Source organism: Neltuma alba, unplaced genomic scaffold, assembly GCF_004799145.2.
Source record: "Neltuma alba isolate B1F8T4 unplaced genomic scaffold, ASM479914v2 tig00012178_pilon, whole genome shotgun sequence".
Taxonomy (NCBI): domain Eukaryota; kingdom Viridiplantae; phylum Streptophyta; class Magnoliopsida; order Fabales; family Fabaceae; genus Neltuma; species Neltuma alba.
Window position 1 is genome coordinate 75,171 of NW_021636721.1, and position 27,290 is coordinate 102,460.

The 27,290-nt window shown below is 32.0% G+C and overlaps 3 protein-coding genes across 3 annotated transcripts; all 3 read right to left on the reverse strand.

Annotated features, from left to right (window-relative positions):
• Window positions 1-386: 386 nt before the first annotated feature.
• On the reverse strand, window positions 387-3,340 carry LOC114724204 (probable polygalacturonase At3g15720). Its single transcript, XM_028910518.1, has 10 exons — window positions 3,290-3,340; window positions 2,990-3,115; window positions 2,527-2,661; window positions 2,163-2,333; window positions 2,052-2,075; window positions 1,470-1,677; window positions 1,296-1,377; window positions 952-1,060; window positions 717-833; window positions 387-623 (listed from the first exon to the last, which is right to left on the reverse strand). The coding sequence occupies exons 1-10, from the start codon at window positions 3,290-3,292 to the stop codon at window positions 387-389; spliced, it is 1,212 nt and encodes a 403-aa protein (XP_028766351.1). The 5' UTR covers window positions 3,293-3,340.
• A 4,792-nt stretch (window positions 3,341-8,132) lies between these two features.
• LOC114724205 (probable polygalacturonase At3g15720) lies at window positions 8,133-11,605 on the reverse strand. The gene is made up of 10 exons (XM_028910519.1): window positions 11,556-11,605; window positions 11,257-11,394; window positions 10,957-11,091; window positions 10,578-10,748; window positions 10,453-10,476; window positions 9,843-10,050; window positions 9,594-9,675; window positions 9,257-9,365; window positions 8,755-8,871; window positions 8,133-8,632 (listed from the first exon to the last, which is right to left on the reverse strand). Exons 1-10 carry the CDS (start codon window positions 11,556-11,558, stop codon window positions 8,396-8,398), a joined length of 1,224 nt encoding a protein of 407 aa, XP_028766352.1. The 5' UTR covers window positions 11,559-11,605; the 3' UTR covers window positions 8,133-8,395.
• Window positions 11,606-21,939: 10,334 nt separating this feature from the next.
• Window positions 21,940-23,403, reverse strand: LOC114724194 (ethylene-responsive transcription factor WIN1-like). Its single transcript, XM_028910506.1, has 2 exons — window positions 23,324-23,403; window positions 21,940-22,734 (listed from the first exon to the last, which is right to left on the reverse strand). The coding sequence occupies exons 1-2, from the start codon at window positions 23,401-23,403 to the stop codon at window positions 22,239-22,241; spliced, it is 576 nt and encodes a 191-aa protein (XP_028766339.1). The 3' UTR covers window positions 21,940-22,238.
• Window positions 23,404-27,290: the final 3,887 nt, after the last annotated feature.

Sequence of the window (27,290 nt, forward strand, 5' to 3'; positions counted from 1 at the left end):
AAAGGCAAATTCGAGGGAAAAATAGTCACTGGCTCACTGGCCCAAGGGAGTAAGATCAAAAAATACACAAACACCCACCAAGTTGCATTATCTATAAAATTAAAGTGCTTATTTAATACTCCATGAAACACATGGAAAAATGTATTTTTAGTTCAACAACTGAAATGGCAAAATGGAGTCTTTATTCTAGCAAACAAAAGTCATAAATAGATCAATACATATCGAATCAAGAAGCCCATTTCGTCCGGGGCGTGATAGCTCTCGGGACAGCACATACACTGAATACAAATAACTGTGTGTATGGGCATATTACATATATATTTGTGTATGTGATTAATAACAAACTATGCACACATATATAGATATGATTATTAACTAATAAATAATTAATTAGGAAGCAAGCACTTCTTAAGAGTGGGTTTGGTATGTGAAAAGGTTCCATGAGCATTGTGGCAAAAGGCAGTGGCTTTCTGGCCAGCAACAGCAGAAGACAGATAGACTCTGTCGAAGACGATGTTGGAGCATCCTATGTTCTGGTCGCAGCTCAGCTTGATGGCTTCCTTCGTCAATGATGTTCCCACTATCCCTCTGTACGTAACATCGCTCACTTTTATCGCCTCCGTCTTCATTCAAACAAAACATCAATCAAATCATAACCACACAGACACACAAAAAGCCAGACATTAGTAATCACACAACTATAAGTTCTTCATTACCTCGTTCTTGCAGTCAGTGCTATGTGGGCAATAAAACTGGTCGATGATAATGGGGTTATTGGCACGAACAAATCTGATCCCTTCAAATCTAATCCTTCTTGCATATCCAACTCCACCCTATACATTTTTCAACACAAGAAGGGGCACTTAGTGGTACACTACTATTAGATATAATCTCAAGTACTGTTTTGGAAAGAAGTTGGTTGATTAGTTGTGTGTGTGTGTAATCACTTACCTGCCATGTCTTGATTCTTACTCCGGTCAAAGTCTCTGTTATTGTGCAATTCCTTACAGTTACATCCTCCACATTGTCGATCTCTCCACGTGTTCCCAACGATCCGATGCTGCAAAAAAAAATATTATCATGAGCTTTCCTTCTTCATCACAATTATTGCTTGAGCCCATGTGAACTAGTGTACAGATTGGAAGAATGATGATTCATATATGAAAGAAGAGAGACATTTAGTTAATCGATAGTTCTGGATATAAGATATTATATGCTAATTGTAACAAATAACTAAAAACTAAGCATATATACGAATACAAAATGGATCAAGGAGGTAATTCATTATAACTCACCTTATTCCATGGCCTGGACCACAAGTTATGCCTGATATTCTGATAGCAGAGGACCCCGCACTAATTGCAATGCAGTCATCTCCTGAAAATAACGAAAGACAGAATGCACAATCAATACATTTCACAAATACTCTAAGATATTTTATAACAGAATCGAAGATATTATTAACGAACCTGTGCCAATGAAAGAATCAAGGACTCGGATGTTCTTGCAGCCAGAAATGTCAATGCCATCAGTGTTAGGGCTATCTCCAGGAGCTACTAAACGCAGGTTAGATAATTTGCCTTGCGTGCAGCTTGTTAGGGTTATGTGACTTCTTGCCGGATTTACATGTGTTATTCCTTTCAGTTCAAACCGATTGCATCTGTACAGTGTCAGTGCCTATAACAAACACAAAATTAAACTCTCCTTTAATTACTTGTAATAATGCACAAGTACAGATCTGAATCTCTCTAAAATATTCCTTGCAAATTATTCAAACACCTTTCCTTATTCGGACAGCATTCAATATTTTAATGTCTTAACGTGTTCTATATCTAAGTTTTGACACTTGCAGATTAAGAAATGTTGTTTTTTCTAAGTTTTTTGGTTCACACACATGCAGATGTGTGTGTGTGTGCGCGCGCGCGCATGATCTATGAATGAGCTATATATAGGAGTAGTAGCTTGAGTTGTAAGCAAAGTTCAATTAGTTCAGATGATATCCTTTTCTGGTTGATGAACAAGTGAACGTGCATGGAAAAGATTGTACGTACCGTTGGGGGACGGCATTTCGTGCCCTGATCAAACAAGGAATAATTCATGTGAGACAATTGATGACATAGAATAACAGAGAAATTCATGAGACTCTGTGTGTTTTAACTTACGGGAACTGCTTTTCCCAGGCAAGGGTTATCCCACCACATAGAACCTCGTCCATCGATGGTACCTTTGCCACTGATGCTCAGACCGTCTACGTAGTTGAAGCCGAGCCATGTGTTTATTTGGGATCCACTGTATTCTCCTTTTGTTTTCGGTGCCACTATCTTCCCTGAAAACTGTCGTTTCATTCATTCCAACGACAATAAAAACCACTCAGTAGTATTCACATTAATCTGAGTTGTATATATTTCTTCTTCTGTTAATAAAGCTTCCTTTTTTCTCTTTCTGGGTGTAACTAGTATTATTAAGAGGCTTTATTAGACTAAGAGATTAAACTTTTGGGGGATAATGATGATCAGACGTGTTCACCTGGATGTAGATGTTCTTAGGTTTGCATGGACCCCTGAAGGTAAGAGGTCTGAGTAAGAACGTTTTTGCTGGTATGATGAGATGGGAAGCCTGTGATTTACTCTGGCACACCTCTTTCCAAGCCTTGAGAAATGCCTGTTTGTGAAAAGAGTTTTTTAGCTTTTAGTCTTCAAACACCACTAGTTTTATTAACAGAAAATGCCAATATTATTAAAATGTTGAATTAGCTTGACAAAACATTAAAAACAATGACTGGCACGAACAATCATCATTTGAGACCAAAAGTGTTCGGCATTGATCAAGGACAATACTTTATAAAATTTATCAAATCAAAATGAAACATGCATTTTAGAGGATCAAAGGTGCAGTTTTGCCATAACAATATATTATATTATGTCTGTTTTTGAAATATGCATGTTCTTAATTCTCAAAAATATAATGACTTGAATTAAATTTAAATTACCGGGGAATCGTTGGTAGAACCATCTCCAACTGCTCCATATTGCATCACATTGAAACTACTTGTTGTGCTGCTCAATCCGGGCCTAGCCACGCTTAGAATCATCACCACGCTAAACAATAGTAGCTCCTGCATATAAATAAATGCACACACATGTATATAAGACACATCTGATAAGGTTCTAATTAATCAGCAACAAACGGTAATTAATTATGAATGTATCACATATACATATATATAAAAACAGTTTAAGGGCAGTATATAGAACAGTTCAAGAACAAGAAGTTATCAATATATTCTGACCATCTTAATTAGAGGACGATGGGAGGATTCGAGCCACAGGACTTCAATGTTATGAAACTAGCCCTTTATCTTCTCCCTATATATATAATGGTCGATCTAGAACTGAATAATAAGTCATATCAAGACATGTACGCATGTTAAGTTTGTGAATTTATATTTGTTTAAAGTGTATTATTGACTAAAAGAAATAGTGGTTGCGGAAAGGTTAAGGTGAGTACATGTGTAGCTATGTATAAACACATGGGCATCATGGAAACACAAGGCTTTGTGTTCGCAGAGAGCACATGAAACTAAGTACAAATCCCTAGGTTCAAGTTGTGGTATACGTATCTTTAATTGCTTCTTCTTCATTTACACTCATTCATAATTCATAAATAATTCGCTAAATCTATAGATAAGGGTAAAGTAATATTCAGCATCCTAATGTTATTTTCTAATTGTATTTAATAGTTTAATTTTATTTAAGGTGAATCCAGCACTTTGGTACTCCTCCGGTCCTAATTATAAGACCCAATTGACTTATTTGAGGAGATTAAGGAAGTAAGTTAAGTTGGTTATTTATAATAAATAAGTGTTGTCATTCCTAAAATATCCTTACTAATTAAGTATATTGGCTAAAACTATCATTATTAGAAGGATTATCTTGAAAAAAATACATAAATATAAGAAATAAAATGGATTGGGGTCTTATAATTAGGACCAAATAAAAAGTCAAATGGGGTCTTATAATAAGGACCGGAGGAGTATTATTTTTCTGGTGTTTTCAGTACCTCAATCTTATTTATAGAGTATCCAATACTTTAAACTTTAAGATTTGAGTGTTAGATGTAACTAAAAGATAATATTGAGAGGTATTGAAAGAACCAGAAAAATAATATTATAGTACTAGATGTAACAGGCCATAAATAAAATTAAAGTGCTAGATGCTACGAGAAAATAACATAAGGATGTTAGATGCTACTTTTTTTTATATATACACACACAAATATAGCCCATGATATAATGTATCGAACATCTTCTACGTACTTAATTTGATTTCGAAGCAACCACGTTCAAATAATTCGAATCCCATGATCCACGTATGTAGGAGCACGTTAACACTCAACAATTTGCCTTTTGCTTTTGCTTTTGTATTTTTTTGCTAGAAATTTGCCTTTTCAAGATCCATTTATACTTAAAAGTTGTCAGCCATCTTAATAATCGACATGTACATACTCATGCATATGTAATGAATAGAAATGTTTCAATCTTCAACAGTTCTTGAGGTTGAAAATGTTCAATTATATTGTTCAATTGATTGATTTTTTTTTTCTTGGGGTTTAATGATCTAAAATGTTGAAATGACATTAATTAAACAAAATAAGAAAACGGTAGAAGACTGCTGGAACAAAAGGGGATCAGTTTCTTATTACTTTTTTAGTTTGCTAACGTAATCTTCTAACTCAAAGATTCGATAAGATATAATAATTTGTTGTAACATTTGACTTCATGTCCTCAAATTCCTCATTCTAATCACTTTTTAAATATCTGTTGCATGTTTATAGCGTCTTGAGTTTCAAATTTCTACTTTTACGTCATCTTATACAAGTTGTATAGTTGAATTTAACCTCATACATACATACAAAAATTAGATCGACCAAGTTTTCTGATAAATAGTCCCCGAAAAAGGTTTTCATACGGAATTTGGACTCATGATCTCATGAGCTATGACGAATTCTTATCAACTAGATCAATCTTTATTAACTTTTTTCTCATATTTCAACGCCCACCTAATCTGGAAATTTATCCACTCAACTATAAAATTACAAGTACAGCTCATTAATCTATACTAAAACTATTCAGTTCCTTAATGTGAGCAAAACTTTTAGAAGCTTCTTTACTTAAAAGACTAAAAGAGTATTTTGTTCAACAACTTAAGGTCTAATTACAAATACTCAAAAGAAGCAAGCAATTCATTCACTTGGTACAGAAACCTTTGTAACCCTCTAATTGATCCAGGAACGGCTCCGCGTAAAATGTAAGAGTTGTTAAATTGTGAGGGAGAATAACACAAAAGGACTTTCAGAATCCAAAAATGAAAAACAAAAACAAAAGAAAAATCAGGGAGAAATTAATCTCCGTTTGAAAATTTTATTAGCGAGAATGACTTGATATGTTTTTACATACAAAAAGTACTAGTACTCTGCAAAATTTTATGCACGTAACGTTCTAATAATTAAAATTTTCAAATAATAAGGACTTTTTTCCACGATTTTCTTAGAAAAAAAGATATTGAAGAACCAAGAATTCGTGAAATAACAAATAAAAGGCTAAAATTCAAAAAACAAAATTAATAACTTAGTTGTAAATTAAAAATCTCAGTTTTAAAAATTAAAACATTAATTATAAATTTATCACATAAGGATATTTTTGTCCATTTTCTTTTTCCCCCCAACTTACGGGCTTCTTTTGTCCCTTTTGTAGATTTGTGGACTTTTAACTTAATGTTAACTTTTGGTCCTATGATCCTTCAACGTCATTCTCCCAAATTTACTCACGTCTTTTCATCATCAAATTTTAGCATTACAACATGTGCTTTGATTATTATAATATGTGAATATCTTTACTTGCAATTCAAATTAAACAAATTGATTTTGTGCATAGTAAATCATAATTTCGACCCGAACTAAACAAAATTAAAGACCACCGATCTGACTATAATTAACTTTGCAGGGGGTACATTAATTCTTCAGTCTGTTCGGGTGGCTTCTGGTAATTAAATTAATATCAACCTCAAACTCTGATTGCACCTTAAGTAACTCATGATACTTCAAACATTATATTCTATAATTGAAGCACTCAATTAGGATAAGAATCAATTTCTTCTCTCGTCTTTTAAGTGAAATAAAACTGCGTTGAGAGCGAAGAAAGTATTAGGGTAACTTGGAAAAAAAAGAAGAGGTTTCATCACATCAAATGGAGTTGAGTTGAAGAACCATTTATGCCCCAAAAGGACAAAAAAAAAAAACTCATTTTGTATGCATATTCTCAAAATACTTACAAAAAAGAAGATGCTGAAATCACAATACCTCCTATTCTAGCTAGACGAGTTAAATAAGAGGTTTGCTTTGACCCTAAATATAAAATAACTATTCATTTGTCTCTCAATTTTTTTTTTTTTGCCTCAAAGTGTTACTATTGATTACACATATTATATAGATAGTTGTAATACACATAATTAAAAATGTTATTTTAGCAAAACCAAACATTTGTTAGAAATAATAAACTTAACAAATTTTCTTAGTATTCATAAATTCGTTATGTAGCTGTTGTATTAAGGTTACAGGTGATTATTTCGCTAAAACTATAGCTTCAGCGTCTGGTTAATTAAACTTGCAGGTAAAGGAAATATATTACAGAGGCATAACATGATAATTTGAGAGAAATTAAAGACTTGGTTTATTCGTCTAGATGAAGAAGTTACACACACACACACACACACACATATATATATACAGAGACACATTGGCACGAAATTATAATAAACTAACTTATTAAAGTAAGTTCACTTAAATAATTACCGTTGAAATTATCAAATGTTCTCTTTATTAATTTCTTTATATCAAATAAATATGTTCACGACATACTTGAAAATGTCAAAGCAAAAAGACTTTCTTCAGCTTCTCATGACATAATAATAGCATGAATGAGAGCACATATGGACTCTTTTAAAAACGGAGAGTGCCGTAATGTATAATCCATTTAGATACTAATTTAATTAATACACATGACCTTTTTTTTCTTGTAATCGTTTTTTTTAATAGAAATATGTAATATCGTAAGTATAATGACATATTTATAAGCAGATATGCTTACCTTATTGGGCTATTATTAATTTCCAATGCCCATGCATGTCATATGATAAGAGAACTTCAAACCGCTCATGTGATATTCAATTGCAATATGTAATAATTAAAATTTACTCCAGAAGAATATACTCTTATGATTCTATTTATAAGTCACTTCTAACTTGTTTTATACAGATCAAGAAAAATTTAAATTTTATTAACTCTTGTTTAAAATTTAACAACTTTTCAATTCTATCTCTATTTTATATATATATTATACTCCTTTGGTTCTATTTATAGGGCAGAGAGAAAAAAAATTTTAGTGTTATTTATAAGTCACTTTATCAAATTTTTCTCATGAATGTATCATATTATCCTTTATTTATATAGTTATTGTTCTTGAAAAGAGTATATACTCCTCCTGTCCTTATTATAAGACCTACTTTGACTTTTTATTTGGTCCTAATTATAAGACCCAATCCATTTTGTCTCTTATATTTATGCATTTTTTTCCAAGATAATCCTTCTAATAATGATAGTTTTAGCCAATATACTTAATTAGCAAGGATGTTTTAGGAATGACAACACTTATTTATTATAAATAACCAACTTAACTTACTTCCTTAATCTCCTCAAATAAGTCAATTGGGTCTTATAATTAGGACCGGAGGAGTATTAAATAAGGATAATGTTGAAAATTTGGTATATTGTAATGAAGAGTTAATACAGTTTAATGCTTTCTTTAGTCTGTGTAAAACATGTTAGAAGTGCCTTATAAATAGAACCAGAAGAGTATTATACAAGAACTAAGTCAACATAATATTAAATTAATGGTAAAATTGTATATTCATATGAAAATCTTCTCTCTCTGTCCTATAAATAGAACAAAAAATTTTCTTTTTCTCTCGGCCATATAAATAAGCCAAGAGAAGTACCTATTAGTTAAATTATAAATTAATTGAATGCATGTCGATCGAGGACTAAAAGAAAAAAATAGTTAAATATGAAAATTGGCAAAGCATAGACTTTATTTGAACAACGAAAGTCGTTAATAAACCAATACATCGGTCTTCTCAAAGGAGCACATTCACTCCCAACATGGTGGCTCTTCAGGACAACAATGAAAAGAAAGGAAAGGGCAATATTACACTCAATAAATAGTCTCTCTCTCTCTCTCTCTATATATATATATATGATTAATAATAAACTACTCATATATATAGAGATATAGATAAGATTAACAAACTACTTATATATATGATTAATTAATTAATGTAAATTAATTAGGAAGCAAGCAGTTCTTAAGAGTGGGTTTGGTATGAGAAAAAGTCCCGTGAGCATTGTGGCAAAAGGCAGTGGCTTTCTGTCCAGCAACAGCAGAAGACAGATAGACTCTGTCAAAGACGAGGTTGGAGCATCCTATGTTCTGGTCGCAGTTCAGCTTGATGGCTTCCTTCGTCAATGATGTTCCCACTATCCCTCTGTACGTAACATCGCTCACTCTTACCGCCTTCGTCTTCATTCATTCAGTCATCACCCAAAAACAAAACATTATTATTCATCAATTCATAATCTCACACACACACAAATGCAGACATTAATTAATAATCATACTTTTCTAAGTTCTTAATTAGTTACCTCGTTCTTGCAATCAGTCCTATGTGGGCAATAAAACTGGTCGATGATAATGGGGTTATTGGCACGAACAAATCTGATCCCCTCGAATTTAATCCTCCTTGCATATCCAACTCCACCCTATAAAATTAATAGAAGCCTGTTAACAATTCATCAACAGTATATATTCATTTCATACAAAATGGTCGGACTTAGTAACTCCTTACTGTATTACTAATTTACCTAGATTAACAAAATTAGTTAAATTAGTTATTTGTAAAATTATGGACTAGTTTCTTTGAAATACCCTTTGAATCATTTGTATTGCAAATGGAAACCCCCTTTAGATATTTGCATATAAATTTATGAGATAAAATGGATTGAAAAGATCTCATATTTAGGATCAAAACAAACTTCTCAACAAACTCTTATATTTACTAGCCGGAAGCATCAGATTACATCACAACTGCCATATATGGAATGATAAAGTTGCCTGATTATTGATTAATTATTTGTAACTAATTACCTGCCATGTCTTGATTCTTACTCCGGTTAAAGTCTCTGTTATGGTACAATTCCTTACAGTTACATCCTCCACAATGTCCCTGTCTCCACCTGTTCCCAAGGATCCGATGCTGCAGAAATATCATGTGCTTCAGTTCTCTTCATTACAAAGAAATTGTATGCCTATCTTCCTAATATATTGTTTCCGCATCCATTCCCTCCATATAATTTAACAAAATCCAAGGTTTCCACCTTCTAATAATGAGAAGTTAACCACTCTAGGAAAGTGCATACAATTATCCAGCTTAATTACTTTAACTTTTGAGGCAATATACTAATAACAGATTTAACTAACTAACCTTATACCGTGGCCTGGACCGCAAGTTATGCCTGATATATGCACACGGGAGGAACCCCCACTTATTGCAATGCAGTCATCACCTGAAATAACCAATTAAGGCCAATGCAGAATCAGTACCTTTAACTGTGAGAAATTTTAAGCTTAGAACTAGCTATAGAACAAAACAAAAACTATGGCAGAAAATGGAAGAGTATATATGTATATATGTATTTACAGAATCTGCAAAGATGTAATTAATTATATTAACCTGTGCCAATGAAAGAATCAAGAACTTGGATGCTCTTGCAGCCAGAAATATCAATGCCGTCTGTGTTAGGGCTATCTCCAGGAGCTATCATACGGATGTTAGATATTTTGCCATACTTGCAGCTTGTGAGGGTTATGTGACTTCTTGCTGGATTCACATGTGTTATTCCTTTCAGTGCGAACCGATTGCATCTGTACAGTGTCAATGCCTATACACCACAAGATTCAACTCTCTCATTTAATTACTTCTTTCATTAACTAATAAATAATTATACTCACTTTCAGATCTGAATCTCTCTAACATATTCTTCCTTGCAAATTCAAACACCTCTACTCAATTAGACATACAGCACTCAGTTTATTGTTTGACTAATTGGCTGTAATATTGTTATGTCCTAAACGTGTCATATATATATATATATATATATATATATATCTCTTAGTTCTGACATTAGTATAGATTAAGAAATGTTCTTTTTCTGAGTTGATCGAATGAACAGTAGTAGTATTAGAGTAACTTGAGCTGTGATCAAAATTCAATTAAAATTCAGATGACTTCTTCTTCTTCTTCTTCATGAACAAAGTATGGGAAAGTTTATACGTTTACGTACGGTTGGTGGACGGCATGACGTGCCCTGATCAAACACGAAATGATTCATCAGAAAATGATGGGAGAACAAGAGAGATCAAATTCGTGAGCAAATTAAAGTGCTGTGTGTATGGTGGGTGTACTTACGGGAACTGCTTTTCCAAGGCAAGGGTTATCCCACCAGATAGAACCTCGTCCATCGATTGTGCCTTTTCCACTTATGATCAGACCTTCTACGTAGTTGAAGCCAAGCCATGTGTTTAATTGGGATCCACTGTATCCTCCTTTTGTTTTTGGTGCCACTATCTTCCCTGAAAGCTGTCCTCATTCCAACGTACACCGCATATCAGTACTCCCTCGTTATTTTCATCTATCTCTTTTCTGGTAATTTATAATTAAATACAGGTCTATACAATGAAAGTTGTTAATTAAGAGGCTCTAGATTCATTAAGAGATTACATTTTAAGGGAGATGAAGTTAAAAATTATATATATATAGCCACACACACACACACACACACACACACCTGAATGTATATGTACTGAGATTTGCAAGGACCCTTGAAAATAACTGGTTTGAGTAAGAAGGTTCTTGCTGGTACGATGAGACGTGAAATCTGCGAGTTACTCTGGCAGACGTCTTTCCAAGCCTTCACAAATGCCTGTGTTTGTATTCAATGATGAAACACTTTAATTTGGTAGAAATCAATTAGGAAACAATTAAAACAAAAGCTAGACAGCGATATACTCATATACATTGTGTCTGTTTTGGAAACATGATGTTAATTTTCAGAATATAAAGACTAGCTGGAATTAGAATTAATTACTGGGGCATCATCTGTAGAACCATCTCCAACTGCTCCATATTTCATCACATTGAAATTACTTATAATTAGATCGCCGTTCGATCCAGGCGTAGCCACACTTAGAATCAAGATCACCACACTAATAAACAATAATCTCTCCTGCATGCATGCATAAAGGAAAAAAAATCTCATTATATATATATATTCTAATTCATCAAGAACAAATAGTAATTAAGATGAATGTACCATATAAACAGCCTAGTTAAGCATTGTATATAGAAAAACTCAAGAAGACAAGAAGAAGAAGAAGAGACCCTGACCATCTTAGAAGACACTGTAGATATTTCGTTCGAGCCACTGGACTTCACAATGTGATGGCACCCTCTAGAACTGCACATATAATATATAACTCGCACCAAGCGAATTATATATATATAATATTGTAAATATTTGTTTAGAATGTTATTAAAAGGAGATATATATGAATTAAGTGGAAGGTTGCGGAAAGGTTAAGGTGAATGCAGGTGTGGGTGTACGTAAACACATGGGCATAAGGAAACAGAAGGCTTCGTGTTCGCTGAGAGCCACATGAAACATGTACAAATCCCAAGGTCGTCCAACTTGTACGTACCTTAATTTAGTTGCTTCTTCCTTCACTTACACTCAATGATAAGCTTACCTTAATATAAGTCCCATGATCCAACGTACGTAATGAACATCTTGTCCGTACTTATTTGACTTCAAAGCAAGCAAACCACGCGTTTCTTCGAATCTCATGATCCATTATGTATATATATAGGAGCAACTTAACACTAAAGAATTGCCTTTAATTTTTCTTGTTCAAGATCCATTTCTACATATATCCTTCCTCTAGCTAGCTAGTCGTCAATCATCGTAATGCTTAATATATATAGTCATCACACACAAAAAGATGTGTATTTCTGTATATAATGGTTTCATTAATGTTCGATTGTTCAATTGAGAGTCATTTTTGTGTATCATGCAGTATAATCTAAATGTTGCAATTATATATTAGAAATTAAAAAAGAAAAAGAGGTGGAAAAATGGAACAAGGTTCCAAACGTAATTTCTAATTAGCTCTAAGATTCTACAAGATATAATGAATTATTTTACTAACATCTGTTGACTTCCAAAGTGCTCATTTTTAAACATTTCTCAATATTTTTTTTTCTATTGTGTCTTTCCGTTTCAAAATGTCCACTTTTACGCATCATAGGTGATATATGCTCCCTGATTTCAAAATGTCTACCACTTCGGAATTTTTTGATTTTTTTTAAAAATATTTGTTGCTTTGAAATTTCAATTTAGCATTTATTAGTTTTTATTTCACATTTTTATTTATTTCTTTGAATTTAACGGAGAAATAGAGTATATAAGATTGTACTGCTTTATGAATTGTAGTGAGAGTAACAATAATATTATATTAAAACACTATTAAATATTACTATAATTTAAGTTATTAAATTATTTTTTTATCTGAGGAACAATTTGAAATAGAGAGTATTTAGATATGTGTGTGCATATTTGTAATTACATGTCACTAGAAAAATTGGACTACTTTAATTTAATCAATACTTTAGTTCCCCTAACTACGTACTTAGCTGTTCAACTTGAATTATAAGAAAGCCCTACGAATCCAGCTCAATATATGCAACTTGGGCTATTTAAAATATTCAGTTCCTTAATTCGAACACTACATACATTTTGCAGGTTTCAATATTAATTCTCCGTTTTGTACTAATATTATATCTATGTAAAACTAAAGAGTGGACTTGATTTTAATCCAACATTAAAAAACTGGGGACTTCAAAAAGCAATTTTTTTACAGCAACAATATTTTGTTTAAACAAATTAAAGACTCAGCAATATGCAAGCAATTGGCTCGATTGGTATAGAACCTCTGTAACCATCTAAGTAATCCAGGAACTCAGTTTAACTCTGTAGAAAATGTAAGAGATGTTAAATTGGGTATAGAACCTCTGTAACCATCTCAAAGTCTTTTCTGCATTTAATTTAATCTTTAAGAGATGTGTTTTGAAGTATTACAAGTGGTTACTTGGTACTAAACAAGAGGTTGGGGCTTTTCTTTTTATTTTGGGAGGGGGGGAGTATATGTATATACCTTCACTCGGAGTTCTAAATACACTGCCTTACCTTGTGTATTAATTAATATGGTCCTTAATTTAAGATCTAGTTGAGAGTTAGATTTAATCTTAGAGTTAGATTTAATCTTAAATATAAGATATCTATTTACTTTATCTCCTAAATTTATATTCCCTCTGTTTCTTATTATAAGAAACAACTACTAAAATCATGCAATTCAAAATGTTAGTTAAATTAAATTGAAAATGATAACATTTTTTTAATTATATTCTTATTTGTAAAAGAGTATGAGAGACATAATGAGTAAAATTTTATTAGAGAGAGATAATTATTATTTATTTAATGGGGTAAAAATGAAAAAAAAAACCAGTTTAAAAATTCATACGAGAATGATTTATTTATTATATTTAAGGGCATCATTATGAGATAGATTGTTTTTTATAAAAGGACGGAGAGAGTACTGTTTTTCTCAAAATATTCTTATTGATTAATTGTAAAAAATTTTGAGCAAGAGATAATAACAATACACATGATTAAATAAGGTAGTTTGAAGAAGTCAACACACATTTATTATAAATAAATAACAAATTTAACTGATTTTCTTAAAATTCCCAGATTAGTTATCTGTGGAGGTAGTTTTAATAATCATAAATAAGATATACTATTTCCGGTCATTTATATAGGAGCTAATTAATTAATTTAGGTAGATTAAGAAAATTAGTTAAGTTAGTTATTTTAATCAATATGTATTGTTTTTCCTAAAATATTTTTCCTAATCATGCATATTAGCTAAAGTTATCATTTGATGAAACATTTTATTATGTGCAACTACTACAAAGAATGTTTTGAGAAAAATAAATAAATATGAGAGACAAAATGGATTAAAATATTATATTAAAGACCAAATTAAATACTAAACTAATTTTTATATTAAGGAATGGAGACACTGTACCGTTAAGTTAGATCCGAAGTAAGCGAATACCATCGATCTAGTTACTGTAAATGGAAGTGTCAGTCTGTTCAGGCAGCTTCTTATAATTAATATCAACCTCAAATCAATCCTCTCATTCGTCTCTGTCTAAAAGACATGAAACAAAAGGAATAGTTTTGCATCAGTTTATGATACGAAGGTGACGTGTCATGTGGTGAACGAATGGCAGATTGAAGCATCACACACTCTCTGATTGGTTGGCAAATTATGCTGAAGTGTTGATAAATGTTATTGTTAATACTACCTCCTGGTCTTAATATAAAAACTAATTAACTAATTTAAGTAGATTAAGAAAATTAGTTATGTTAGTTATTTGTAATAAGTAGATGTTGTTTTTTCAAAAATATTTTTACTAATCAAGTATATTAATTAAAACTATTATTATTATAAGGACTACCTTAAAAATAAATAAATAAATATGAGAGATAAAGTGAATTGAGATATTATATTTAATATCAAAATAAGAATTAGATGAGCTCTTATATTAAGAATCAAAGGTAGTACCTTCATTTACAATGGTTGGTCAAACTTTGATAAATAATAACTCATCATTATCCTCATTGCAGCCCTTAAGACTTCTGATTAACACAGATTTAGTGTGCTTATAATAAGGTTACGTACTTCAGTCCAAGTAAGCTGAGTTTGTATATAAGTACGTGACACGCTTGTTCCTTCTTATGCATGGTCTTTTTCTTTCTGATAGACGCATATAGATCAGATTTCACTGTAAGCCAGCCTTAAATATATGTAATTAACACAGAGCTTGTTCCTCTAAAGTTGAAGCATACATAATAATAATCATGTTGCGTTAAAACTTGAGAGTTCCACTAAGCAGTTGCAGAGGAAGGTGAAGAACTCTGACATAAATTAAAGCCATACCAAGCTTGATTGGGAATAAAAGTATTGAAATAAAAAGTGACAGATTTAGAGTGAGCGCCAGATATTGTTACTTTGCGTGGCTTCCAACCATCACTACCACTCCTGTACAAGTACAGATAGCATATCTGGGAGGTACATGGCCCTGTAATCCCAATCCAATCTGAAGTACAACGTGAGAATGTTCCCGAAAAAGGGTCATCCAATCTCGGAGCATAAACCTTATCATCACCAAACGCAGCAGTAATTATTTTGAGTCATACATGATGAGATAGATTCAGTTTAAGAAGAAGAAGAAGAAGAAACTAATTAACCTGATGGCCATATTTGTCACCGAAAGCAAGACTGATGTGATCCCTTGTGTGTCTCGGTGAATAACAGCTTGTAGCAATGAGTGCTGTGTAGGAACAATTTCCATTGAAATCCTGAAAAGTTAATTAAATAATGCTTGATTAGCTGAAATATATGAGTTCCCTTTTGGTTATATGCTGCTGCAGATTCATAAAGGAGTTACCTTTTGCTGGGTTTCATTGAGATTGAGGAACTCAGGAGGAACTCGTTGATGCTGAGAGGTTAGTGTCTCTGCTTGTGACAAGGCAAAGACGATGAAGAATGTGAGAATTGGAATCAAAACTTTCATTGTATCTTCAATAAGCTCCAGTTACAGAGTGCAGAGAGATAAGAGAGTGATGTCGTTGTAGAGCTGTGTGCAGTAATTTTTATACTTCTTTCATGGAAAAGTTTCGAAAATAGCTGAACTTGATGGGGCTAAATAAATAAATAACAAAAACAAATATGCATTATTCATGCATTTACCAGAAAATATTATTTTATTTCCCCTCGCTTGCCTCATGGCAGGGCCTTTCTTTTCCTCTGTTACTGGTCAATTTTGTTTGCAATAAATGTCAAGGGAAAACGACAACTAATTAATAATACACACACATAAACTACAATAATAATAAGTTTTAGAAGTATAACTAATGAATCCTGCTTCTCTTCAGATCAAAATGTAGAAACCAGGATATGTATGTGATGAAGCAAGACGTGAAGAACAAATTGGCATGGAATAATGCAGAAGAGGCAAAAGTGTATATGATCCCATGGGGTTGGTGAGAGACAAAAGAAAACTAAGGATTTTAGCTTGAACATGATGTTTACATAAGGATTAAGGCTTGGAATTAGTGAAATTGAAGGTTGTCTGGAATTTTTGGTGACAGAGATATCACCTCACCTTCCATATGATTTCATAAAAACAATAGCGAATTCTTCCATACTTTATATTCTGTTTTAAGTTTCTATTCTTCATCTTCTTACAAGCCATATAACCTGTAGCTTTTGAATCCATTATCCTTCTTTTATTCCTGTTCATTTAAGGCTAGCTTTTCTTACCACTTCACTTTACGCATCAACCACTGAGATAAACTTGTTTCTAAAGTTTTGTACTCCTGTCATTGGTGAAGTACAAGTTTCATCATACTAATCGTTTCCCCACAACAAAAATTGCCCTGCATATACTGACCTGACTGAGGCTGAGGTGAACAATTTTCTAAAACCAAAGGATTAAGATTGCAGTGAACCAAAAGAGAAAACTATTAGAGACATTTGTTTCAAGTGAGTTTCCTGATTTTCCATTGTGAATGACTCTATCACCTGCTATGTTCCTACCAAGCTGATTCAGGAACGCCACACAACGCAATCATATTAGTTGTGAATTCTAGCTCAGTAGGTTAATGCAAAGCCCCCCATCAGAAAGACCACTGTGGAAAAACTTTCTTTGCCAACTAAGAATCTGAAAGCCATTCTGTTAGAGCTGTTAGTTTTCTGGTATTTCTGTTATGCCAGTTCAGTGATATAGCGATGGGGAGGGTTCCTTCAAGTTTGCGTCTCACTTTCATCACTTAGCAGGCTCCTTATCAGCCACCTTTCTTCATTCATCTTCATTTTCACATACCAATCTTCATTAAATTCCTACATTTTCCTTCCCTTACAAGGATCTCAATATCAGTTTGTGGCTGCTATTTATCTATGGAGGTTTCTCAAATTATTTAGACAGTCTTTCAGAATCCAACTGTCTAACCAACACAACCATCATTCAGATTAAACCATTAAGTCTCAAACAAACCTCACCTAACCTAACACATCATTCTTCAAATTATAAACTTGATGGATGGATTGGGATCCAATATGAATATGGACATTTAATCATTACTGATCATCCTTGTAAGGCTACCTTATAGAAGTTACTCATCAACTTCACTAGCTAGTGTTTTAGAAAGGTACATGAAAAAACTTACTTTTTTCACATAAAACTGAAATCCCTTGCTCAAGTTAAACATCTTCATAAATACCTGAGCTGAATAATTAATGAAATTCAATGTCTTGGGCCATATATCTTCTACCTTTTCTTCAGTTATTCTTTAAGTGCAGGTTTATATATTCATATTGGAAAGGTAAAGGCAAGAAGACTGCAACAAATACATTATATGATACCCCACTTTATATCTGAAACGAAACACAGCTATCATTTCGGTATGGATTAATGAACTTAGATAAAAACTAAACGTCTACTACATGAAGCTAGATGCTAGCTGAACATGGCTCTCTTGTCAATTCCAACAAGGACAATGCTTAACAGAAACTCTAGAAGGCTGAGTCATGAGAGTTATAAAGATTGTACGTATTATATATAAACCCTAAGATCATCGATCATATCCACGAAATCTTGTAATAATAAATTAAAGCCAACTATATTGTCCCCCTCGTCGACCTTATCATATGGAAAACAGCTCACAGAGAATGAGACAAATCAAAGAGGAGTATAGTCCCCACTATAGAAGCCACAATTTAATCTTCCATGTTCTTCTTATTTATATATAGGCACCAATGCCTAACCCTAAACAACTTATATCTGTTTTATCTCTCTCTCTCTCTCTCTACCACATGGGGTTTCCCTGTTACTCCTAAAAACCTTTTTCATTAATTCCCTATTGAATGATAGTTATAGCAAACAGATGGCTTGCTTTTTCGTTTTTTCTTTTTCTGAATTTAGGGTCCCATAAATTCATTTGTATGACTGCCTCAAATTATGCTGTGTTATGTCCACCAATAACTATCCCAGCAACACTCATAATATACCTCTGAGTTACATATATATTAATGAATTCGGGTGTATACTATGAATGTCGATTATGATTTGATGATTATCAAATGTCCAGATAATTTATTTATGGCTACTTTTAAATAATGGTTATGATATTATAATTAGAATTTTCGGCATGCCTATTTAAATTGAGGTTTTCTGCACAAGCATACACATGTTTTAATTTTTCAAATCTAATTAGGATAATTTATTTTTTTATTTTTGAAAAATTTTGTGATTTTTTAAATATCAATTTTGTTTAAAAAATGAAATGAATTTAAATTTAAAATTTAGTTAAGTGGGGTTTACTCTTTATCTTGAAATAGACTAATCTTTATTGTCATCACTATAGGATATTCTTAGTCACACCAAAAAATTAATACTACTTTGGTTCTTAATATAAGAGTTCGTTTGACTTTTATTTTAGTTTTAAATATAAGACCGCAATCTATTTTGTCTCTTATATTTATCAATTTTTTTTCAAAATAGTATATGTAATAATGGTAGTTGTAGACTTGATTAGCAAGAATATTTTAGGGAAGATAATATATATTTGTTACAAATAACTAATTTAACTAATTTTTTAATCTACTCAAATTAGTTAATTAGCTCTTGTATTAAGGATTAGAGATAGTATTTTGTTAGAAGATATTCCAATATGATCAAGGCCAATTCACTCCAATCCAAATCATATTGATTTCGCCAACGACTTTTGGATCTAGTGGCACTGATCTCTTCTTTGGGAAGAAGATCACAGGTCCAAGCCTATGTTCTGCATGTGGATGTGTTTATTATGTGTTAAAATATTTGTTTATGCTTTTCACTTAACCCCTAAAAATTGTTCTTAATTTTTTTAATCAAATATGTTGAAAATGCCAAAGACTGGTCCTCAAAACATCAGTTTTATTTGCCGACAGGAATTTTCAAAATGGTCAATATATCTGTGGCCAAGAGTTTTCAACGTAGCTTTCATCAAACCTCATTACATCATGCATCAACAGATTTAGTCTGTCACAAAAAATAGAGTCATAGTCAGTCAATTAAATCTCAATATCTGTGCTTTGCTTTTTTGTTATTATTCAACAAAGAAGATTGTGCTCCTTTTTCTTTATCAAATTAACCAGGTTTCATTCTCTGACTTAATTAATTCTCTCATATGGCTTCAAGTGTTTTATGCTTCATCATATATGCATATCCTCAGATCTCTTCTTCTTTTTGTTTTTTTGTTTTTTGCCCCTGCGTGTTGCTGGTTTTCAGTCATTTTCTTTCTTCTTCTTTTTCTGGTACCATACACACAAACATACGTACGTAATTGATGTCTGGCCACACTTTTATAGGCTTATGATAAAATACAAGTCATTATCTGCGTTTTCCCAATGATTATGTCGTTTTCCATTTAGGCAAGGCTTTGAGAGAGAGAGAGAGAGGAATAATATACATATGCACAATTACACTTCAAGAAACTGCGCCAAGGATGATTAGTATATAGTTATACAGTAATGGATATTTACATATATATATATATATATTCATGGATTTAGTTTAGGACGAACCGCGTGGTTATGAAGGCCCTGATGTATAACAGATATTTTTCATAATTTTATGATGAGCTGGTTAATTAGATATATCCAAACTGGCCCCAAAAATAAAAAAATAGATATCCAAACAGGAAACCTCATATAATTTCTCATTTAATTTATGGACACCTATAGGTTCTAAGGACTGAATATAATCACAGAAATTAACAAGTGAACGGGCATGGACTTCTTGTTATTTTTTACATTAAAACTTATCATTATATATATATATATATATATATGTATGTATAATGCTCATTTGTTGTAAAACTTTGATTACATTCCTTTTTTGAAACCTTACTTATCATGCCAAATGTCTTTGTGCTTTATAGTTACCTTTTTTACAGTATAATTTTGTGAACATATAATATCAATATTTATATTAGTACATCAATATCATCCATCTAATAAAAAATGCATACATACAAAGTCACATATTCATAAATTGTAAATAGTATGAGTCAAATTTTATACTATACTACTGCCTCCTATTCTTAATATAAGAATTAGTTTGACATTTAGTTGGTCTTAAATATAAGACCTTAATCTATTTTATCTATGATATTTATTTATTTTAATTATCCTCAAATAATCCTTGTAGTAATTGCATATGTTAAGGAGTTATTGTTAATGGTTAATTCAAACACGCATGATTAATAAGGATACATTAGAGAAAAGACATCTATTTAGTACAAATAACTAATTTAACTAATTTCTTTAATCTCCTAAACTGGTAACTAGGTCTTATATTATACTTGATCACCTAATGAGATCTCTCAATGAAGATGAATGACACTTAAGTCTCCAAAAGATGAATTTATTGACATTAGATCTTGAAAATTTGCGCTGAAAGACAAGTTACGAATATTATTTGCAATTCCTGTTTCATCAAAAAAATATGGTACCTTGCTGTTATCAGATTAAACTTTTATAATTTAATTATCATGCCACCCCCCACAAAAAAAAAAGAGAAACTTCCTATTATTAAATCAAAATAATTTAACTTTTGGGACCTTACTATTATTCATATTTAAAAAAAAAAAAACCTCTAATGATGATCAAGTACTTAATAAATATTGATCTAGTTATCTTTTATTTTTTTAAAAAATTTAATATATTTAACTTGTACGACTCTTGTTTTGTAAGGTTTCTCTGCTTCTATCTTAATACATAATTTAGGATTCATCATCTTACATTTCTGCTTACAACATGCTCACACAACGAAAACTCTCTTTATCCATTGGTTTTCCTTTTTTTTCATTCTCCCATTCTTTTAATAATTGATGCCAATGAATAATGTTTAGTGATTAAGTCATAAAAATCACCGTTTCAAACCTCTCCTCTTCTTTCCTCCTCTTTCTTTTTCTAATCTTTAGATTAATATTTCAATGGTTGAGATTTAAACCCTTTTAAAACTATTATAAAAATAAATGAATAAATAAATAATAAATTACATACTATATTAAAATTTAATTCTAATGGTTTGCAAATGCATTAAATATTTTGAAAAAAATTTTATAAATAGTTTATAAAAATTAAAATTTAAACTGTTCAAATATTTTAATTCAATAGTTAGAAAAAGAAGATGACTAAAAAGGACGAGAAGTGAAGAAGATAGGCTCTAAACCGAAAAAACACTACGATATGGAGACATATCAAGAATTTAAGTGTTTATAAAGGCATATCATTTTTTGCCAACGTTTATGAAGACATATCATGCTTTCTAGCTTAGAATATAAATCATATTCATAAATTAGTTCAAATAATATTTTCATTTTTTTTATTCTTTACAGAAGATAATTAACTATATATAGAGTAAATTACATCTTTTTCCCTGAAATAATCATTAAATTAAAGTTGATAATTCTTTTATTTTAAAGGTTATACTATACTCTAATTTACATCACTTTAATACATGTTAATAATTTTTTCTCAATTTATTGATAAAAACGTTAAATATAAACGTAGTCATAGTCATCTAAGGCATTCAAACATGTGAGATATATTCATTTCACACTAACATTAAATCTTGATACAACCAAATTTTCCATTCTTCAACTAACAGAAACATACAAAAGAAAAGGACACTACACTTGCAAAGTTACGTGATAATAACCTTAAATATTTGCCATCAAATTAATTTTTCTAAAATAAAAACAACAATAATAAAAACGGAAGAGAAGCATTTGGTTATATGAATATGAAAGCACGAGCTTCCGAGTCCTATATAAATGAAAAGGTTTAATTATTCGAAGCCCCACATTGACATTGACGATCGATGAAAGAAACAGAGCTTTCAATTCCTATTAAGGAGTTCTTCTATCATCTGCAACGCCATCTTCTGTTCCTCGTCCAGCTCACTGTTTTCTTCTTCTGGTTTCACCTTCTCTTCCTCCTCCGTCTCCGGCGCCGGCGACTCCCTCGTCATCTCTGAGCCTTCAAGTTTCTTCCTTTCCAGTTCCACCATCATGACCCAGTTGGAGTCAGAGCGAGGCCCTGCTCGCTTCTGCCACACTCCTATGTGGCAGTTCTCTGTGTCCAGCCTCAGGCAAGTAAGAGATGGCGATGGGGATTTACAGCACTTCCGAAGCTTTGCACTGAGAGCTTCAGAAAAAGATGAGGAGGAGGACGAAGAAGATGAAGAATGGTGATTTTGATTGTTATTGTTGTTATTGGCGGCCACTGGGAAGTTTGTTTTGGCGTTTCTACCGCTCATCAAAATGGCTGCTTCATCGTATGCTCGTGCGGCTTCTTCTGCAGTATCAAACGTCCCTAGCCACACCCTTCTTTTCCTGAATTCACAAACCACATCAGATTTAAGGAATTATTTCTATGAAATTCGTTAAAAAAGCACAAACATGACGTGTGAATTAGAATCTTTTTAATACCCAATAACATAAAAAACTTATGAGTTTTTGACAGCGACTGAAAAAAAATGAATCAATGATGAACAGGGGATCTTGCAGGGGCCAGAAATGTCCAGGCAATTAAAGAAAAAACAGAGTAATCGCTACTTTTTCCTTTCTGATGAATTTTCTGGGGAAAAGACAATGAAAGTACGTAAGGCATAGAATTTTGAACATATGACATCACGTCAAGGCAATATATATCCGAAAATGAAACGATCTTATATGTTAAGGAATGAAGAACTGGGGAATGAATACACATGAATTCACAGAGCCAGAAGAAAAACAGAGCAGTACAGTACATTTTCCCTTATGAGTATTCTGAGGAAGGAAAACAGAGAAATGGAAAAGAGCAACATCAAGAGAGAGAGAATAGGAAGAATGAAAATAGGTGGGAAGAAAAAGTGCAGAAGAACAGAGGGATGGATGATACTGGGGAGAAATGGATGTATAGTTTGGTGAGAAGAGAATATACAATAAAGGATGGCGAATCTCAGAAACCCATGAGCCCCAATGACGCTGTCTGACACCTCTGAACTTCTTTGATTGCACCATCTCTGTCAGAAACTGACTTCCCCTGAAAGAATAGGAGGGAGAGGGAAGGAGGGAGACGACGGTGAGAAAATGTGAGAGAGAGAGAGATGAAATGAGAAAGTCATGAAAAGTTACAAGAATGGGGTTGTTATTATAAAGCAGCTTTGGGGCTGGTTGGACTGGAGGCTACTTGTGATTTTTGGTGGAGGAGTCCTAAAGTGTAAACAAAGTGGTCCCGCTTTACTATAATCGTTGTAACAATAATATTGTGATCTTTGAGGTGTCTTTAACTATAATAGCTTTTGTATTAGACTTTTACTGTGGAAGTTTTTAGTTTTGTTCAACTTCCATTATATTCTAAGAAGTTCATCTTTGTTTTCCTTCTTTTTGCATTTCTTACAGTGTGTAATAATTTTTTCTCCAACTTTACGCTAGGTAATAACATATGAGAAAACATATTTAGTTTTATAACATGGTGATATACATATGTTGTTAGTATTATGAATTTGGAAGTTTAGAGAGTCGCCCAATGACTTTGTGTTTGTGAAAGATACTCTAATGTGTTGTTTGAATGAGGTGATGACAAAATGGGAGGAAAAATAAATGAAACAATATCATTGTAATATATGTCTTGAAAACTTATTTATAATTAAGAGGACATTTAGATTAGCTTTTTAGAAGTGATTTTATAATGTCCAAGATAAGTAGATGAGAAAATTTTTATCCCAACTTCTGTGAAATCACTTTTTTTTTTAATTGATTTTAGGAGGTATTCAAACTCCCCTTTAAAATTGTGAAAGATCGCAATTCCCTGTATTACTCGTGATTTGAAACTTTTAATAAATAAAAAGAAAGAACAAAATTTCAGAAAATTATTTATATTTATTATGTCAAATTCTTTAATTTTACTTTTTATTTTTATATTGTTTGTAGTTGAAGTGCATATGTGCATTTGTAAATTCACTTATGAACACCTATACATTTTTGTATCACCTCCTATAATATCGTAAATCAAGATTTGTAAATTTTCATAGGATACTTGTAATATGTTCACTATTAATTAGTTGTTAAATTATGTATGTGCAATTATAAATTTACTTATAAAATAGGTTTAAGGTACACCCAGCACCCCCAAGTATTTTGCCAGGTGCACCCAGTGGCCTAAAGTAATTTATGGTGCAATTTTGCCCTCAAAGTAATTAAAATGGTGCAATGGTATCCCATGCTAACAGATCTGTTAGTTTGACCGTTAAATTGACGAGTCAGCACAAGTTTGACCAGAAAATCTAACGTGGCATGTCTAATAAGCAGGTGATGTGGAATTTTTTCGGGGTTAAGGTGCATCCAGCACCCCCAAGTATTTTTCAGGTGCACCCAGTGGTCTAAAGTAATTTATGGTGCAATTTTGCCCTCAAAGTAATTAAAATGGTGCACCGCTATCCCATGCTAACAGATCTGTTACTTTGACTGTAAAATTGATGAGTCAGCACAAGTTTGACTAAAATAATCTGACCTAGCATGTCTAATAAGCAGGTGACATGGCTTTTCTTGTTAATTCCATTGTTTTGTCTGAATATTACTCCTCTGGTCTTATTTATAAGGCACTTCCAGCATGTTTCAAACAGACCATGGAAAACCCTAAATTTCATTAACTCTCATTTAAATTTTAATAACTTTCCAACTTTATCCCTATTTAATATACATTATACCTCACATAAACAAAGTCAATACAATAATAAATGAGGGGTAAATTTGTACATCCATACAAAAAATTTCTCTCAGTGCCTTATAAATAGGACCAAAAAATATCTTTTCTCTCTACCCTATAAATAGGACTAGAGGAGTATCTCTGAAAAAATTTCTTACTCTGAAAAAAATTCCAAGAGCCGAAGAGAGCATTTACTGAACAGAGAAAACAAAGCAGTGGCAGACGAAAAAAATTCCACATCACCTGCTTATTAGACATGCTAGGTCAGATTATTTTGGTCAAACTTGTGCTGACTCATCAATTTCACAGTCAAAGTAAGAGATCTGTTAGCATAGGATACCGGTGCACCATTTTAATTACTTTGAGGGCAAAATTGCACCATAAATTACTTTAAGCCACTGGGTACACCTGAAAAAATACTTGGGGGTGCTAGATGCACCTTAACCCCAAAAAATTCCACATCACCTGCTTATTAGACATGCCACATCAGATTTTCTGGTCAAACTTGTGCTGACTCATCAATTTAACGGTCAAACTAACAGATCTGTTAGCATGGGATACCGGTGCACCATTTTAATTATTTTGAGGGCAAAATTGCACCATAAATTACTTTAGGCCACTGGGTGCACCTGACAAATACTTGGGGGTGTTGGGTGCACCTTAACCCTTATAAAATATGAACACCTAGTATTTTATTATTGTTAGCTGTTAAAATGCACATGTATCACCTATGAACTTGACCTAATAATAAATATAACTAACTTGACTTGAGTTTTTATCTTTAAAAAATGAAACAATAACCCACTGAAGAGAATCCAAAACCAATCAGGCCTCCAAAATCCACAAGGCAAACAAAAATTGAAAAAAAAAAAACAAGAAAAAGATGAATGATTGAAGTAGAAGGTTGAAGTGATAAAAGAGAAAAGAAGAAGGAATTATTGGTTGAGCATTTGGTTGGGCAGTTTTATTTGGCAGTAAGTGATGTATTGTATTACGCAAGGAGGAAGTGCTTTAGATCCCTTACCCGAAAGTCTGTTTGATTCATATACCAAACTTACATTTCTCAATCTAATCTCACAACCACAAAATATTCTCTTTCTTTTTATCTATATTATTATATGCCACATCCATCCAATAACATAATGTTAAGTTCCTAGTTATTTTTGTCTTCTTTTGCTATTTTTCTATTTTTTTTTTTAATGTTAGATTCTCTGCACTTGATGAAAAAGTGTGACAATGATATATAATTTCAACTTGCATACGTCTTTCCTATTGTACACAATATTATTCACTTATATGGGGATTCAATTTGAAATTTGTGTCCATTGCAAAACTGCTAATATTGATCAAAGTTGTTGATTGGAGGTATAAAACATCTTCAAAGATTAAAGGACATTTTTATGAATATTATTCCTTAACTTGAAGAATTTATGGGTATTCTGAGAAAAATTATGAAACAATATGATACACAATCTTTCAAAATTGGTGTAGTATTCTCATTTTCTCTTTCTAATGACCAATATTGGGTCAACCATTATTGCAAGCCATGATGAGACTTTTTTGATATAATGTTGACCATTAAATTAAAACATTGCAACATTAATATACCGATTTTGAAATATTACGTGTTATACGTTTCTACAATTTTTTTATGGTGCGTATAACTCTTCCTAAAATACTTTTAAGACAAAAATACACTCTAACCCTGTCTTTAAAATGATTTTTATTCTTTTTATTATATCAAGCTTGAGTATAAATAGCACAAATAACTTGCATAAACAAATGAATTGCTCCTTTAAATTCTTGATATGAAAGCTATTTAACTATAACTTGATTAGATTAAGAAAGTTAAATAAATTAATTAAAAAAAACATGATACAATCTCCTTAAAATATCCTTGTGTAAAATTAAATTATGTTACCTACAGTTTTAAATATAAAATCTAGTTTTACACTAAAAACTAAATCTTATATTTAAGACTAAAAGTAGCATATTAATATATAAATTAGGTGAATCAGTTGGTGAAAGAATGACTAATGTGAGAGACAAAAAATAAATTAAGATTTTATATTTAAAACTAAACATAATCCACTAACTAGCTCCTTCATGGAGTTCTAGCGTATGCAACTGAATAAGAGTATTAATTGTACGTGTTCCATTTCATGAACAAGAAGTTTTGTTGAAAATTAATGTAGAAGAA

What these genes read in the sequence shown, in the direction of transcription:
- LOC114724204 (XM_028910518.1), bottom strand. An exon ending in TGATTCTTTCATTGGCACAG is followed by an intron (nt 1,378 to 1,469) that starts GTTCGTTAATAA and finishes CGTTATTTTCAG; the next exon opens with GAGATGACTGCATTGCAATT. An exon ending in TAAGAATCAAGACATGGCAG is followed by an intron (nt 834 to 951) that starts GTAAGTGATTAC and finishes AAAAATGTATAG; the next exon opens with GGTGGAGTTGGATATGCAAG.
- LOC114724205 (XM_028910519.1), bottom strand. An exon ending in GCCTTGGAAAAGCAGTTCCC is followed by an intron (nt 10,477 to 10,577) that starts GTAAGTACACCC and finishes GTGTTTGATCAG; the next exon opens with GGCACGTCATGCCGTCCACC. An exon ending in TAAGAATCAAGACATGGCAG is followed by an intron (nt 8,872 to 9,256) that starts GTAATTAGTTAC and finishes TTAATTTTATAG; the next exon opens with GGTGGAGTTGGATATGCAAG.
- LOC114724194 (XM_028910506.1), bottom strand. Translation starts at nt 23,403, where the DNA reads ATGGTGCAATCAAAGAAGTTCAGAGGTGTCAGACAGCGTCATTGGGGC. An exon ending in GAGATTCGCCATCCTTTATT is followed by an intron (nt 22,735 to 23,323) that starts GTATATTCTCTT and finishes TTGTGAATTCAG; the next exon opens with GAAAAGAAGGGTGTGGCTAG.